Source organism: Phalaenopsis equestris, unplaced genomic scaffold (assembly GCF_001263595.1).
Source record: "Phalaenopsis equestris unplaced genomic scaffold, ASM126359v1 Scaffold000001, whole genome shotgun sequence".
NCBI classification, from domain to species: Eukaryota; Viridiplantae; Streptophyta; class Magnoliopsida; order Asparagales; family Orchidaceae; genus Phalaenopsis; species Phalaenopsis equestris.
In genome coordinates this window covers 281,434-297,653 of record NW_018164443.1, presented here as the reverse complement: position 1 = coordinate 297,653, position 16,220 = coordinate 281,434, and the positions used below count along the sequence as shown (strand labels likewise).

Sequence of the window (16,220 nt, the reverse complement as noted above, 5' to 3'; positions counted from 1 at the left end):
GAGAGGGGAAGAGGAAGCTTTAGCTACCCCTTCTGCTTCCCCTTCTCAAAAAATTTTCCCGCAGCTTTTACAGAGCAGTGGCGAGAGTAGAAACGGCGGGATAAGGCGAAATTAATCCCGAAAAATTCGTTTTTTTGGTTCTTCGGTGAGCCCCCTTTCATTTGCCGGATCTCCGCCTTGCGATTCTTGTCCGGGTGGCTGGATTTCACCTCCATTCGATCGATTCCCGCCGGCTGCATCCGTGTTCTATCTGGCTGAAAGAATTGAGGGGAAGAGGTTGGATTGATGGGGAAGAGAGGTTGTTCATAGAGGAGGCGGGAAGTTTGTGTTTTGAGGTATAGTTGGCTCTCGCGTTATCCATTTGTTTTGAAATTCAATGGAGCAAGGAATTCAATCGGCTTCACCTACGGCTTCGGATTTGCCTTCAAAGAAGCTGGTTCGGCAGCTGGATTTCACGTCGGCGCACTGCGGGGTTCCGGCGGGGACTCTGCCCCATGAACATCAGCAGTTACAACCGTTGCAGAAGCAGATGAACGCGCCTCCGCTTCCCGTGCCGCGCTCTTCGATTCCCACGTCCATGTGAGCTTAGATGAATTCAAAATTTTTATTTATTTTGATTTTAACGTCAGGTTCAGATTCATTGTTGATAGGTTTTGCGCGCAAATTTTTTTTGCTATTTTTTCATTTCTAAATATCGTATTTTCTGTATCTATTCTGAATCCGTTTTTGTTTTTGTTCTTACTTTCAATGATTTGGCGTCACATTCTTTGTGATTTTGGTTCCTGGATTTTTGAATTTTGAGGCGTTTTCTGGTTGATTTGGGTTTTTTCTTCTTTGCTGAAGTGCCGTCAATTGGATCTTTCTGCTGATTTTAGAACTTAATGGATGGTTTCTGCGATTCAAAATTTATGGGAAAAGCGGAAAATTTTCTCCATTTGAACTAAAAATTCCAGTTGGATTGGGGGATAGGGCTCATTTGAAACTCTTGCAAGGCTGCAAATTGCAAATTTTTTTTTCCTGCAAATTGTTTACCCTGCAGTTACCTAATTTACAGGGATTAGTGGCTAGATTAAATGTGTAAGATTTTCCTCTTTGGAAATAAAAGATTTTTGATCGGTATCCAGCATTTCTGAAGATTAAAATGATAAGGTCATAGTTTCATAAAGTTTTCTAATCAGATTCATATCCTGTTTGCATGATTTCTTGAATTTTTTATAGCTAGCTTAGTATATTCATTAGCATTTTTTTCAAAATAGGGGCATTTACATACATACCACCCAATTCCTATGTATTTAAAATGCAAAACCTAAACTTTATTTCTTACATTTATACTTCCCAAATCTTTTATATCACATTAATGATACCACGGTTTTTAAACTTGAAAAGTGAAATACACTTTTTCATGCATATGCATGATGGCATATATGTAAAAATTGAAGTTTAGGAGTTAGATATGTAAATACATTATGGTTTGCATGTAAATCTTCCTTCAAAATATATATGAATATTCATTTTTGGCATAACTCCCTTTGTAATGTGGTTATGTGATCTTCTGCAGAAAACCCGAATCTCCAAAAGGAAGGTCAAGGCCTTTATTTGAAATGAAAGAAGGTACTCCAACACGAAAAAAGAACTGCAACTGCAAACACTCAAGATGCTTGAAGCTGTGAGTATGCTGGATACTAACAATTTTTAAGGGGAAATTTACATACATACCATGCAATTCTTATGTATTTACATATCCAATGCCCAAAGTTTTATATTTACACTTATAACTCATTAGTGTCATAAATCCATGCATGGAAAGGAGAATTTCGCTTTTAAAAAGATAATGATTGTGATATTTTGATGTGATACTAAATATTTGAGTGTTGGATATGTAAGTACATAATAATTGTGTGTTATGCATGTAAAGACCCCATTTTTAAATTATTATTTTGGTAAGTTAGTCTGTGGAGTGTGGACTAACAGCTGAAATTGTTGTAGGATTTGAAATAAGTATCTGAACCTATAATATATTTACATTTTGCAAGATTTGGATAAGACACTACCTTTAACATAGTTGCAGTATTATTCAAATATTTTTCTATCAATATATTATATTTCTATGATTTTATGTGGTTCATGTTTCCCGGGAATTTTAAAATCTTTTATATTCCTTGAAGCTTTTGCACTTACATTTGATTTAACCATATTATACACTCTACATGTCAAAATTATAAATTTTTAGCGTAGACTAACTATTGTGATTCGCAACTCTTGCCATTTAAGCTAATAATTTTCAAGTTTATTGTGAAAGTTAATTACATTTTGGTTCATCCAAAATTAAACTAGACTAACCAAATTACAGTTCTGTTGGGTTTGGAAATTAGCATGGCCGGCTTGGTCTTTTTAATTTTATGGCTGAAATCAATTGATTTTGTTAATTTGCAAATCAAACCATCCTAAATGATCAAATGCACACCCCAAACTTCAAAGCAAAAAGACACCAGTCATTTTTCTTCACATGTTCCTATTTGAAAAATTGTTTGATGTCTTCAAGATACATGCTTCTCTTTCAGAAGGAATTGGAACTTATTCAATTTAAACCATGATTTCAATTTTAATTTGAATGCAGGATAATTGTTTGTACAATTATGTCATTTCATTAGTAAGTTTCTCATAAATAGACTAACTGTTTGATTATATATGGACGCATGTGCCGTGGTAGTCAGCGTTGGTACAAATCTTCAAGTTGTGATTGTTATGTAAAATTACCCAAATTTTTTTAAAAAAGGTGTTTTTTGTAAAAATGTGCCCGCTGGTTTGATTCCAACCTTTTGATTATTGTTAGTAGCTTTGTATACCTTACAGTGTGGAGCTTTATTAGGATTATTTTTTACTTATTTTATTAAAAAACATTTCTATACATCGTTGTGCTCTATTAGGTATGTTTACTCTTGGTTCCCTTGTTTCTTTGGCAGTTTGTTTATTAATGTGGTATTTCATCATCTAGCTTTTACATTTTTGAGGTATTTACATACATAATATCTATATCTAATTCTTAATGTGGTCTTCAATATATCACCCAATTCTTATATATTTGCATATCTAACACCTAAACTTTACTTTTATATTTATAACGTTCAAATTTTTCATATCACATAAAAAATATCACTGTTTAAATTTTAAAAAGTTGAATACACTTTTTGATAACATTTTTGTAAAAAATGAAGTTTAAGTGTTAAATATATAAATACATAAGAATTGAGTGGTATTTATGTAAATCTTCCTACATTTTTTTCATCATTTCATCATGCATTTTTATGTTGTTCTAAATATAATAACAAACTCATAGGTATTGCGAGTGTTTTGCATCCGGTGTTCATTGTGATGGGTGCAATTGTGCAAATTGTTGTAATAATGGCGAGAATGAAGCTACGAGGCGCGATGCCATTGAAGCTACTCTCGAGCGAAATCCCAATGCCTTTAGGCCTAAGATTGGAAATAGTCCCCATTCAATTCGAGATAGTAAGGTATATTATCAACAAGCTCCCATCAATTACTTACTTCATTGTTTTTTATTCATGTTTTTTATCAACTAGCTATTTTTTTTTTGCATTATTTATCTTTATGGTTTAAACTATCACTGAAGATGTAATATTTGTGGTTGTATATCAACTTTTGAAAATATCTTTAGAGTATATGTTAAATATTTGCATCTATATGGTAATTTATAATTTATATGCTTACATGTGGATTCTATGTTGATCATCGTGGGTGTTAGCTATCTAGTTGAACTTGAAACTTAAATTTAATTTTGATGATCAGACTTAATTTTTTTAAAGGATGTTATGTAGATATATATAATCAACTGAGTAATTTAACATATTTTCAAACAAAATTTTCTTCTGTTGTTGGGCTTTTGGTGTTGTTTATTAAAAATAATTCTATTACCTTTTATCTTATTGATCTCTACTTGATGTATAGTTTGTGATGTCTCAATTGATATCAAAGGATCAGGCTCTCCTTAAATAAGTTCTCTCTCTGTTTTTTTTTTTGCTGAAATTTACAAAAGGTTAAAATTCAAAATATAATGTGTTTGGGATCATTTGCAAGTACAACTATTCTTAATCCACCGAAATTTGAAGCCAAGCTCCATATTAGTTCATTAATAGTTGATGCTTTGATAAATTATGTTTTCTATTATATTTAAAGGACAAGTAATTGGGTTCAATTTTTTAATGTAAACTTTGTCAGTGAAATGGTTAAATTCTCGGTCCAAATAATTTTGGTTTATTCACAAGAAATTATTCATGTATGCAAATAAAGTAGACTTCTGACAATTAGAATCATAAGTTCTAGTCATATATTTGATATGCCATGTTAAAATCAATAAGGTTACAAAAAGAGGAGCTGAAGTTTGCAAGTTGATTAGGTGTGTTAAAAATTGATTAGACACAACAACCTGACCAAAACTTGACTAAAAATGGTAGGGTTTAGTTTGACTTGATTAACTTTTGGGTCAAGTACAATTCTAAATCTGACTCAACCCATTTAAATTTTGGGTCGGGTTTGAGTTGTTATGTCAACTAAAAATTAACCCGAATTTGATGTAAATTGTTGTTATGTCCCAAGTTAAATATATTATGCGGGTTGTGCTTGGGTCAGTTGGGCTGATGTCAGATTAGATTCACGTTAAGTTTTTTTGACCCATTTAAGAAACGAGTTGGGCTTGGGTCATGTATATTCTGGTCAGGCCAATTTTGATTCACACCTAAATTCGACCAGCCGACATTGACACCCCTAAGTTAAATCATTTTGCTCGAATTAGCATGATGAATAGAAAAATATGGAATTTATTACTATTATTTCTCTTGATTGAATCAGGGTTGGTACAAACTTTCATAACTTCACTACTTTTTTATACTAGGTGTAAGTATTTTTTTATAAACATTAATCAATATAACAAGTTGATGAGTATGCATAGCAATGTGTGCTTTGATATCTGATATTAATGCATATTATTCTTCATTATCTTTGCAATGAATGTGAAAATTATTGTTATCTCTAGATACTAGGTTTTTTTGCAAGGCCAAATTCTATTCTTTACTGCATTGTATAGCTACTTTTACACTATTAAAATTAAGTATTTGTTGGAAATTTTTTATTTTGAACCTTTAATGTACCAATGTTGATCATGGTGAAACTCTTGAACAAGTATCTATAATTTGTTCTCTTGATGTGAGAAACTTAGTTTTAACTTCGCTTGATTTTTTTTTTAATTTTTTTTTTTTTGATAAAGTGACAATTGATCTTCATTTGTTTTAAATAGTTGTAGATATTATTTAGCCAGATTAGTTTTAAAAATTATGGAAGTTTTCGTTCTGTATTCAACTCCGAAATTGATCTTCCAATAGTTTTCATTTCAATACTTTTCTGAGATATCAGGTTTTATGCAAGGAGGATTTTGTAATATGTGAAAGAATTTTCATTTTTTTTATCTTTTACCTTATTTGTATAAGAACCTATCTCCTAGAGAGTAATGCTTTTTCCATTTTTAACAAACCTAACACTATGACGCATGGTTTCATTTGCATATCACATTCCTCTTCATGATCTTATATGTTCTTTGTCGGTTAATGTATAGACTGCGATGTTTTATCCACCACAAACAAAATATCAGCTTTGATGAATGTGAGATTTTATTTCTCGCGTATTGCTCTTAATCTTGTATTTTAAAACTAAAATATCTAAAACATAATTTTGCTACGTCACTTTTAGCTCGTGTGACTTTTATTTAATTATATTTTAAGAAAGCATTTCAAGTGCCTCAAGTGCTTGATTTTAAATTTTTTTGTGCAATAGGTCTTTAAGGCTACTTATCATTGTATTGCAAATTTCAGTAACAATGTTTTCATCAACATAGAGGTATGTTTTTGGGATGTTTTTCTTTTGTTAAGTGAAATAAGAATATTATAATGTTATTATTTTAATATCAAGATCAATAAAAAGGTTCAAGATATTTGCTTTAATGTATATATATATATATATTGTCCTTTTCAACTTGCATGCATGTCTCCCTAGATCAACTTCATGAAACTCAATTGGTTGTTCTATGTAAACATTCTCTTTGAATTCCTTTTACATAGCTAACACCTAAACTTCAGTTCTTAAATACATGCCACCTTACCTATACATAAATGGGTTTCGATTTATTTCACTATTTAAAAGTTAAAATGGGGGAATTTTTAATGTGATAGGAAAGCTTTGGGGGGTATAAATGTAAAATGTAAAGTTTAGGTGTTGGCTCTGTAAATACATGGGAATTAGGTGATATGTATGTAAATGCCCCTAAATTAAATAATTCTCACTAAAGCAATCTTCACCATGAAGCTGAAGGTCTCATCATAATCCTACCCATGTTGTTGAGTATATCCCTTAATAATAGGCTTAGTTTTGAATCTCTGAATAATCCCATTGGTTCTGTGCTTATGTTGCAAACCCATCTGCATCTAACAAAAAATTTATTTTTGGGCCTTAAAATTATTTCTCTTGCGTTGTTTTCTTTGGAAGTGCTGATTTTTTCATTCATGGCTTTAGCCCATCTTTTGATTTTGGCTCGACGTTCCTTTATTTTATCATGGATAGGGTTATTATTATTGGCATTGGCATTAAAACTTGAGGTATTTAATTGCATACCACCACATTCCTATGTCTTTATATATCTACTGCCTAAACTTTACTTTTACATTTATGCTACAAATCTATTATATAACATAAAAAATTCCACTATTTAACATTTAAAAGGTAAAATACACCTTTTCATGTACAAGTAAGGTGGGATATATGTAAAAATTAAAGTTTAGGTGTTGGATATGTAAATACATAAGAATTGGAGTGGTTTGTATGTAAATCTTCCTTTAAACTTCCATAATTCATGTTCCTTCTCATTGGACACGTAATTCTAGCACTAAAGGCTTCACAGTGCTTTGATTAAGACTTCTGATTTCATGTATTTTCTAGGATTAAGATCTTGTTTTTTCCTTTGATTTTAATGTATTAGAACATATGCTTCTAAATCATATTGCCGTTTCGTCTTCTTGAATGAATAGGTTTGAAGGGTGCAAAATGTTTAAGAACATGTTAGGATAGTCGATGAATAATATAACATGCTCAATCCAACTTTTGAGCTTATTCTTCATCATTTTGTTTTTTCGAGGGGTGTAAGGACAATATTATATTTTTGAATTACGACTATCAAAGAAGAAAATTTTGAATGTAGCGGATATATATTCACCCCTTTCATAATTGATTTTCAATTAGAAATGATTCCCAGTCAACCTTTTTATTTATAAAAGCACATGAAATATACTTTGCTTTTCCATTAGGAAATAAGGAAACATTTGAAGGAAACATTTGGCGGAGGAACCCAAGCACCTTTTTGCACCTATTCACTAGGCTTACTTGACTCCGGGTTTAAAACATGAAAGGCTAATCTAGTTTGCTTCCCATGGATACATGCTTCACAGACTTTTTTCCTTCCTATAAAGTTTTAAGGGAATTGAATTATGTTTAGGAAGATTTACATGCATACCACTCAATTCTTTTGTATTTGCATATCTAACACCAAAAGTTTAATTTTTACATATATGCCACATTACCTATGCATAAAAAGTTGTATTTCACTTTTTAGAAGTTAACATAGTGGTATTTTTTATTTGATTTGATAGGTGGTATAAATGTAAAATTAAAATTGAGGTGTTAGATATGTAAATACATAAGAATTGGACTGTATGTATGTAAATCCCCCTTATTTTCAATAAGTTTTTCTATCGAGTAGTTGGAGGCATGGATTAAACACAAATGCCATGGAATTTATAAGACTTGGCAGTCGACGTACATGGATGATAGTTGAAGTTTTCTTTTTTGGCCCATAATCTTCTTTTCTTAAATATGTATTCACGACCTTCTTAAATAAACAAACACAACCTTCTTCTATTTTTCCTTCAAATATACACGAAAATTGATAAAGGTGTATTCACATTTATAATCCTTAGTTAATGCATTGATATTAAAAAGTATTTGGACTTAGGAATAAGATGTACATCCTTTTGTTGTTAATTTCCTTTTAGGGTATGCAAAATAATTTCTTCTATATATCACAACTAATGTGATGCAACACTCATAATCCAAGTGATTTTGTATAATTTACTTGGATTGAAATGCACATAATTAGCACACTAGAGTAGAGGATCCATGAAGTCTTTGTGAGTATAAAAGTGCCATTCATTCATCCAAGTGGTCAATGCATTGATATTCTCTTGTGCTTTAAGAAATTTCCTTTTAGTGGCTTATATTCTCATCAATGCATTTTTTCAGAACCTTTTTTTTTGAGATATTACTGTCCTTGTAGCCAAATTCATACATCTTTAATTGATTTTCATGTGTAGGCAGTGAGATTTTCATCCTCGATCTTGAGAGGTTTGATACTAGCGATGTTATTGACTTAGAAACTAGAAGAAAGGAGAGAGTATAACGATACATGGTGTGGAATTTGCGAAAAATCATTGTAGAGCATTGTGGCTTTGATATCATGACAATTTTTAGATTATAGAATATAGGTGATATATTTGTGGCTATACAATGTCTTTTGAAATAACTTACTAAAAGCAATGGAAAATAGGGAGGGAATCATTACTCTTTTATTCCCTGGCTAAATCATGATTGTTAAAAAATAAGGCCATTTATGCACATACCGTGTAATTCTTATGTATTTACATAAATAACACTTTATTTTTCATAAATTCATACATAACACTCCAATATATTACGCAAAATACATCTTTTATTAACTTTTTAAATTGAATCCATCTTTTCATGAATAGGCAATTATCAAACTTTAGTTGTTAGATATGTAAATGCATATGAATTGTATGGTATGTATGTAAATTGTCCTAAAAAATATTCATACATTCAGTATAATAGTCACAATAACGATTTATATATGTTCACTAAATGATATAATAAATGTGATGAATATACAAGAGAGTAGATGCTTTGGTATCTAATTTTAATGTGAATTATTCCATATTATTTTTATGATGAATGTGAAAATTATTAGGGTCATTAGAATTTTTTCTTTCTTGCTCATGCATCTTTAAAGATTGCAAATGATCGAGCGTTTGATAAATTACTTGTGAGTTGGCTCAATTAAAGCTCCATGATTGTTTGATTAATTAATTGAACAAGTTTGAACACTTTTATAGGTGCTCAATTTCTAAATAAATAAGCTTGCACAATTTGTTATTTGGTTCATCATGTTTATGAACAATATCATTTAAAATTCGTGAATAAGCTTGATTAAGGCTTGATTATTCATGAATAATAGCGTTTAAATGTTTGTTTTTAGGGTCAACAAGTAGAGTTGTAAATGAACCAATGCACTTGATGAACAACTTGAACTCAACTTGATTAGTACTTGATCACGTTTATTCAAATTAGTAAATAGACAAGTTTGAATATTTTTTATGAACTCTTTCATTAATGTTTATAAACGAACTCTGTTGTTGTTGAACAAGTTAACTTTATAAATATTCTATATTTATATGATATATTATTTAAGTAAATTTTGATTAATTAAATTTTCATTAATAATTTATTTAATAGTTACATATTATAATTTAATATCAATATACATATAAAATTAATATAATTTTTTATTTTTTTAAATTCAAATGCTCATTTTAATTTTTAAGCTGTTTATTAGTTTATTTGAAAATCATGTATAAATTAAAATTTTAATTTTATATGAATGATTTAGCGCTTATTTGAAAATTTGGCTTTTTAATTAATATAAATTAAGCTAAGTACAAATAAAGTACAAACATTATAAATTTTAAGCAAGTAAACATATATCTGAAAGCTTGTCTCACACTGGGACTGAACATGAACAACTTATGATTTGACCAAACCAAGTTCAAACAATGACATAATCGACTTGACTCTATTACTTCCTTTTTAAAGAGCATTGTTTGATATGGCTTGTTTATATTTTGTAGTAAGATACTCACATAAGTCTCGAGTAAAGCTCGTTTAAGGCTAGATGACTCTTTTATTTTGTTAAACGAGTTACTCATTAATAAACTCGATAATTCTTATATGAGCCAAACTCAAATCGAGCTCGAGTGAAGCTCTAATAAAGGTATTTATAAATGAAGTCGAACCCAAACATAATCTTAAAAGCTCGATTCGAGCCCGAACAAGATCTTACTAAATGAGCTCGAGCTCGCACAAGTACATGCTCCGCTCTGTTTGGTTCGTTTGCAACCTAGCATCTTTTTTCTTTTGTGAATGGCCCCAGTTTAAACATACTTTTTTCTAAGAATGATATATGAAATGTGTTCATGAATTTTTATACGATATAAAATGCTTTTTTGATTGTGATTTTATAAGATATATTTAATTTTCAATCTTTTATATTATTCTAAAATTTTTTGTGGAATTTTGAATTGTCATGATTTTGCAATGATTGCTTGAAATAAATGAATCGTGCTTTATTTTTCATCAAAAGACACTGATTTTTGTTTAAATTGAAAGCTAGGAAACTATGAATTATAGATTTTAGGTTTCTTTGTGTACTACTGATCCTGGATCTTCATTAGTGAACTCTATCTCAAATTCGCATTTGCATATCACAAATCAACATAGGAAGAAGGAAGCAAAAATGCCAAAACCAAGACTTGTTTGATAGGTATGTAATCATTCCCAAAAAGCAAAACCAACGTAAGAACCGGCAAAATATATGCATCAACCAAAGACCGCAGACCTATCAAACAATTGCAAAGCATATAGTGCTGTGTATGTAAAAAAAAAAAAAAATTGTATGCAAACAATACGGCTCATAGAGCAAATCCACGAAGAAGATATGAGGGGAGAAGATACCGAAGGAAGGAGGAGGCAAATGCAGGCAAAAAATGCTATCCAAATGTGATGTAGAAGAAGCCCTAAAGAGATCGCTTGCGGGACGAGGGAGAGGGAGGGAGGGAGGGAGGGAGGAAAAGTTACCATACAATGCAGAATAATCTAGCATTCGATCTCGATGTGGCTTTGCGGGCGCATTTAATAAATCGTGCCCGTGCCGCACTAAACAAACTACCAAAATCACGGCTTGCTGCTGCGCCACAACTGCGCCAAACTAACCCTAAGTTGAATTCAATTATGCTGAATTGAAACTTTTTAATTTTTGGTTTGACTGTGGAATTCTAAGCAGCCACTGATTTTGGATCTTTTTGGCTTATAATAGGGCCCTTGAGACAAGCAAAGTTATTATTGAATGCTTGAATATAGTATTTGTTTTTCGCTTAATTCTTACATGTATTTTTGGATGTAAATTTGTTGGGGAAAATTTACGTGCATGCTGCTTGTGTATTCACATATCTAACATCTAAAGTTTGATATTTACATCATACCACTTTGGTGTCATAAACTTATGTATGAAACTGTATATTTCACTTTCAAAAGGTAAATATGGTGGTATTTTGATGTGAAGTTAACGTTTTAAGTGTTATAAATGTAAATATGAAAGTTTAGGTGTTAGATATTTAAATGCATAAGAATTGTGTGGTATATATGTAAACGCCCCTAATTTTTTATGTGCGTTTCTTCTTGTATCAAGTATCAACATGAGAGTTGGATGTTACAATTTGTGATTTTTGTTCATGTTCTTTCTTCTGAACTGCTTAGCAATTTGTAAATGTGTGTGATTTTGATTGTTTCAAGTTGGTTAATATAATCATTTTTTGTGTTATTAATATTTTTCATTGCAGAATTTTATATTTGATCTTAAATTTTCTTGTGAAGTTCTAGATTTTGACAAAGTTATAAATTATCTATTGGACTGAATGTTCATGTTCCTGATTTTGCATTAAAGAAGACTAATTGTTTCTTAAATTAGAACTTCAGAATTAACCTACAAATTATAGTTTTTTGTGTGTTTCTTTATGCGTCTCACATTAGTGAACCTTAGACTCTAAATATCCTACATACTGTATTATTTTCGATTTATGACCCTCAAAAGGCATTTTTGACATTCGACATATGTATGAAGTAATTTGAAAATTCAATAGATTTGTAAAATTAAAATTTGTTTGAATTTAAGTGCTAAGTTGGGGGGAAAGGAAGAGTGAAACTGCAATACTTGTTGGAGATAGTGACAGTTTGAAGATTTTGGAACGGATGCCTATGGCTTTGACTAACACCTTTTGGTGACTTGCATAAAGTTTGAAGTTACATATACTCTTTTTTTAGAAATTTACATACATACCAAACAAGTCTTATTTTTTTACATATCTAACACCCAAAGTTTGATATTTACACTTATAACACCTTGATGTCATAAAGCTATGCATGAAAATTTATAATTCACTTTTAAAAAAGAGAAAAGTATCAAAATATTCGCTTGACTTTTTTGCAGTGGGTCATTTGAGTCCCAAAGTACGTCAATGTGACAATTTAGTCCCCAAACTCTTTTAATATGGGCTGAAGTAATCATCCATGGAAACTTATTAAAAGAACTTGAGAACTAAGTTGACACTTTTATAAACTTCGGGACTAAGTTGACACTTTTATAAACTTTAGGACTAAAATGACCTCATATAAATCGTCAAGGGTCTATTTATAAATTGTCAAAGGAATATTTTGACATTTTTTAGAAAAAAAATAGCGATGGCGATGTTAAAATTCCAAGTGGTAGGTATGTAAATATGAATGCTTAGGTGCTCGATATGTACTCCATGGAAACTTATTAAAAGAATCTGAGAACTAAGTTGACACTTTTATAAATTTTAGGACTAAAATGACCCCATATAAATCGTCAAGGGACTATTTAGAAATTGTCAAGGGACTATTTTGACATTTTTTAGGAAAAAAATAGCGATGGCAAGTTAAAATTCTAAGTGGTATGTATGTAAATATGAATGCTTAGGTGCTCGATATGTAAATACATAAGAATTGTGTGGTCTTTAATGTAAATTCCCAACGCCCTTTTTTTTCCTGTTTAATTTCTTAAACCTTTTCTCACTTGCACATCATATTATATTTGGCAGGTTTTCCTGTTTAATTTCTTAAAGCTTTTCTCACTTGCACATCATATTATATTTGGCAGGAAGATGTAGTCGAGACTACTCTGGTTGGCAAGCATAATAAAGGCTGCCATTGCAAGAAATCGGGTTGCCTCAAGAAATATTGCGAGTGTTACCAAGCCAACATTCTCTGCTCCGAAAATTGTAAGTGTATAGACTGCAAGAACTTCGAAGGGAGCGAAGAGAGAAAGGCTTATCACCATGGAGATCATGGGAATGCTTTCAATTTCATGCAACAGGCGGCGCATGCGGCCTTAAATGGTGCTATTGGTCCCTCTGGCTATAATTCGCCTGTGTCAAAGAAGCGGAAGAACCATGATCTCTTTTTCAACACATCTTCGAAGGATCAATCCATTCACGTTGCGGTGCAATACCCAAATGTAATTCTTTGATTTTGTAACTTTGTGTCAGTTACCAAGGGCTTGTTTGGGATTAATTTAATTTTGAAAGATTTACATATATATCCATCAATTCTTATATATTTACATATCAAACATCTTAGCCTTTGATTTTTACATGTATGCCATCTTATCTATGAATAAAAATGTATATTTTACTTTTTAAAAGTTATAATAGTGGTATTTTTGATGTGATATGAATATAAAAATCGAAGTTTAGGTATTAGATATGTAAATAAATAAGAAATGGGGTTTATGTATGTAAATTACCCTTTTATTATTTGTTTTTGTTTTTAGAAACATATTTGTTTAGAGCCCGTTTGGGATCACTTTTGAGTTTTGTTATTTTGTTGAAATTTCTTGTGTTGATAGGTTGGCCATGTGAAGACTTCAGAGCCTTCATCTGTTGCTTCTGTTCCTGCAGGCCGTTCTGCTAATCCTGCTCCATTGGGATCGGCAAAAGCTACGTATAGGTATTTATATTTCTTCTCATATTACAGTAGACAGTTATTTCCACCAATTTAGCTTCCCTCAGTCACCAAGCTTAAAAAAAATTAATTTTTCACTCAGAATATTTTAGAGAAATTTACGTACATACCACACAATTCTTTTATATTTACATATCTGACACCTACAGGTTGATATTTACATTTATAACAGCTTGGTGTCGCAAACATATTCATGAAAAGTTATATAGATGAAAATGTGTATTTCACTTTTAAAAGGGAGTGACTTTGATATCTGTGATATTAAAGATTTGAGTGCTTTGTATGTAAATATAAATGTGTGGTGCTAGATATGTAAATACATGAGAATTGTATGGTATTTATGTAAATGCGCTTCATGTCATGCCCTGTTATACATTTCCATAAATAGGAAATAAAACTATATGAATGAAAAATATAGATTATGTTAAAAAAAATTAAAATTTGGGGCCTCTTGTTGGACTCATAATTTGGCTTTTATACCTTCTATTCATTCTTGCAGGCCATTGCTAGCAGATATAGTACACAATGAAGATGTAAAGGAGTTATGCCGAATTTTGGCGGTCGTATCGGCAGAGGTCGTTAAAACAGCCGCTGGTATGAACGATAAATCACATTTTGCGTTTCCACAATAATTTTTTGCATTTTTGTCTGACACCACGTTTATCCATGATGCGTACATTTATCATATATGACATGCTTTTATACGTGGACAATGAAATTCTAATCTTTCAATCTTTTTGGGTTCTCTTATTTTTTTTGGTGCAGGGGCATTTACATATCCAGCAGCTAAACTTTGTTTTTTACATTTAAACCACTCAAATCTTCATATTGCATAAAAAATATCACCATTTTAACTTCTGAAAAGTGAAATACACATTGTCATGCATAAGTAAGATGGTATGCATGTAAAAATTGAATTTTAGTTGTTAGAAAAGCAACCAGAATTCTATAGTAAAATTGGATGAGTAAAATAGGACATCCTAGAGTTTGCTGAAGTCAACGTTGATATGAACATTTCTACAAGTAGAAAAAGGCAAAGTTCAAGTTCTTAATGGGTGAAGATATATCATCATCATCAACAACAACAACAACGACAACGAGCCTTTATTCCACTAAGTGGGGTCGGCTATATGAATCCCTTTTCTCCATTGTGTCCTGTTGAGTGTCATATTTTTATTTAAAGGTCTCCTCTAAGTTTTGTTGAATAGATTTGTAAATCCAATTTTGAAGTACTTTGGTTTAGTCATTTTTTTTTCACAACTTTTAAAATTTTGAACTCCTTATAACAACAACGACAACGAGCCTTTATTCCACTAAGTGGGGTCGGCTATATGAATCCTTTTTCTCCATTGTGTCCTGTTGAGTGTCATATTTTTATTTAAAGGTCTCCTCTAAGTTTTGTTGAATAGATTTGTAAATCCAATTTTGAAGTACTTTGGTTTAGTCATTTTTTTTTCACAACTTTTAAAATTTTAAACTCCTTATAACAACAACGACAACAAGCCTTTATTCCACTAAGTGGGGTCGGCTATATGAATTCTTTTTCTCCATTGTGTCCTGTTGAGTGTCATATTTTTATTTAAATGTCTCCTCTAAGTTTTGTTGAATAGATTTGTAAATCCAATTTTGAATTACTTTGGTTTAGTCTTTTTTTTTCACAACTTTTAAAATTTTAAACTCCTAATAACAACAACGACAACAAGCCTTTATTCCACTAAGTGGGGTCGGCTATATGAATCATTTTTCTCTATTGTGTCCTGTTGAGTGTCATATTTTTATTTAAAGGTCTCCTCTAAGTTTTGTTGAATAGATTTCTAAGTCCAATTTTGAAGTACTTTGGTTTAGACATTTTTTTTTCACAACTTTTAAAATTTTTAACTCCTTATAACCCCCCCACATACAAAGCACCCAAAGCATCATTATTTACTAAATCTAGCACCCATATGATATTTTTGAATTACTGAACTGATGTTTTTACATGTGCCACGATCAAACCACTAAGAATTTGATAAAAATGAAAAATATGGGTTGGGGTTTTATCATGAATTTTGATTTTTGAGTGAGAGTTTGGAAAATGGATTAAAGTAGGTGCTAGATTTGTAAATAGGAATGTTTCGGGTGTTATGTATGTAATTGACCCCTTTTTTTCCTCCATTCACACTACTTTTATTAGCCTACTTTTTTTGTACTTCTATGTATATTTCATCTTGATC

General features: G+C 31.0%; 1 protein-coding gene across 1 annotated transcript in view; it reads left to right on the top strand.

Moving 5' to 3' along the window:
* Positions 1-16,220, top strand: part of LOC110018190 (protein tesmin/TSO1-like CXC 5) — a 35,110-nt gene continuing 18,890 nt past the window's right edge. Inside the window, exons 1-6 of the mRNA XM_020715467.1 lie at positions 1-579; positions 1,559-1,666; positions 3,338-3,515; positions 13,145-13,501; positions 13,892-13,992; positions 14,507-14,601. Coding sequence (XP_020571126.1) covers positions 377-579; positions 1,559-1,666; positions 3,338-3,515; positions 13,145-13,501; positions 13,892-13,992; positions 14,507-14,601 — 1,042 coding nt within the window. The 5' untranslated portion in view covers positions 1-376. The remainder of the gene's footprint in view (positions 580-1,558; positions 1,667-3,337; positions 3,516-13,144; positions 13,502-13,891; positions 13,993-14,506; positions 14,602-16,220) is intronic.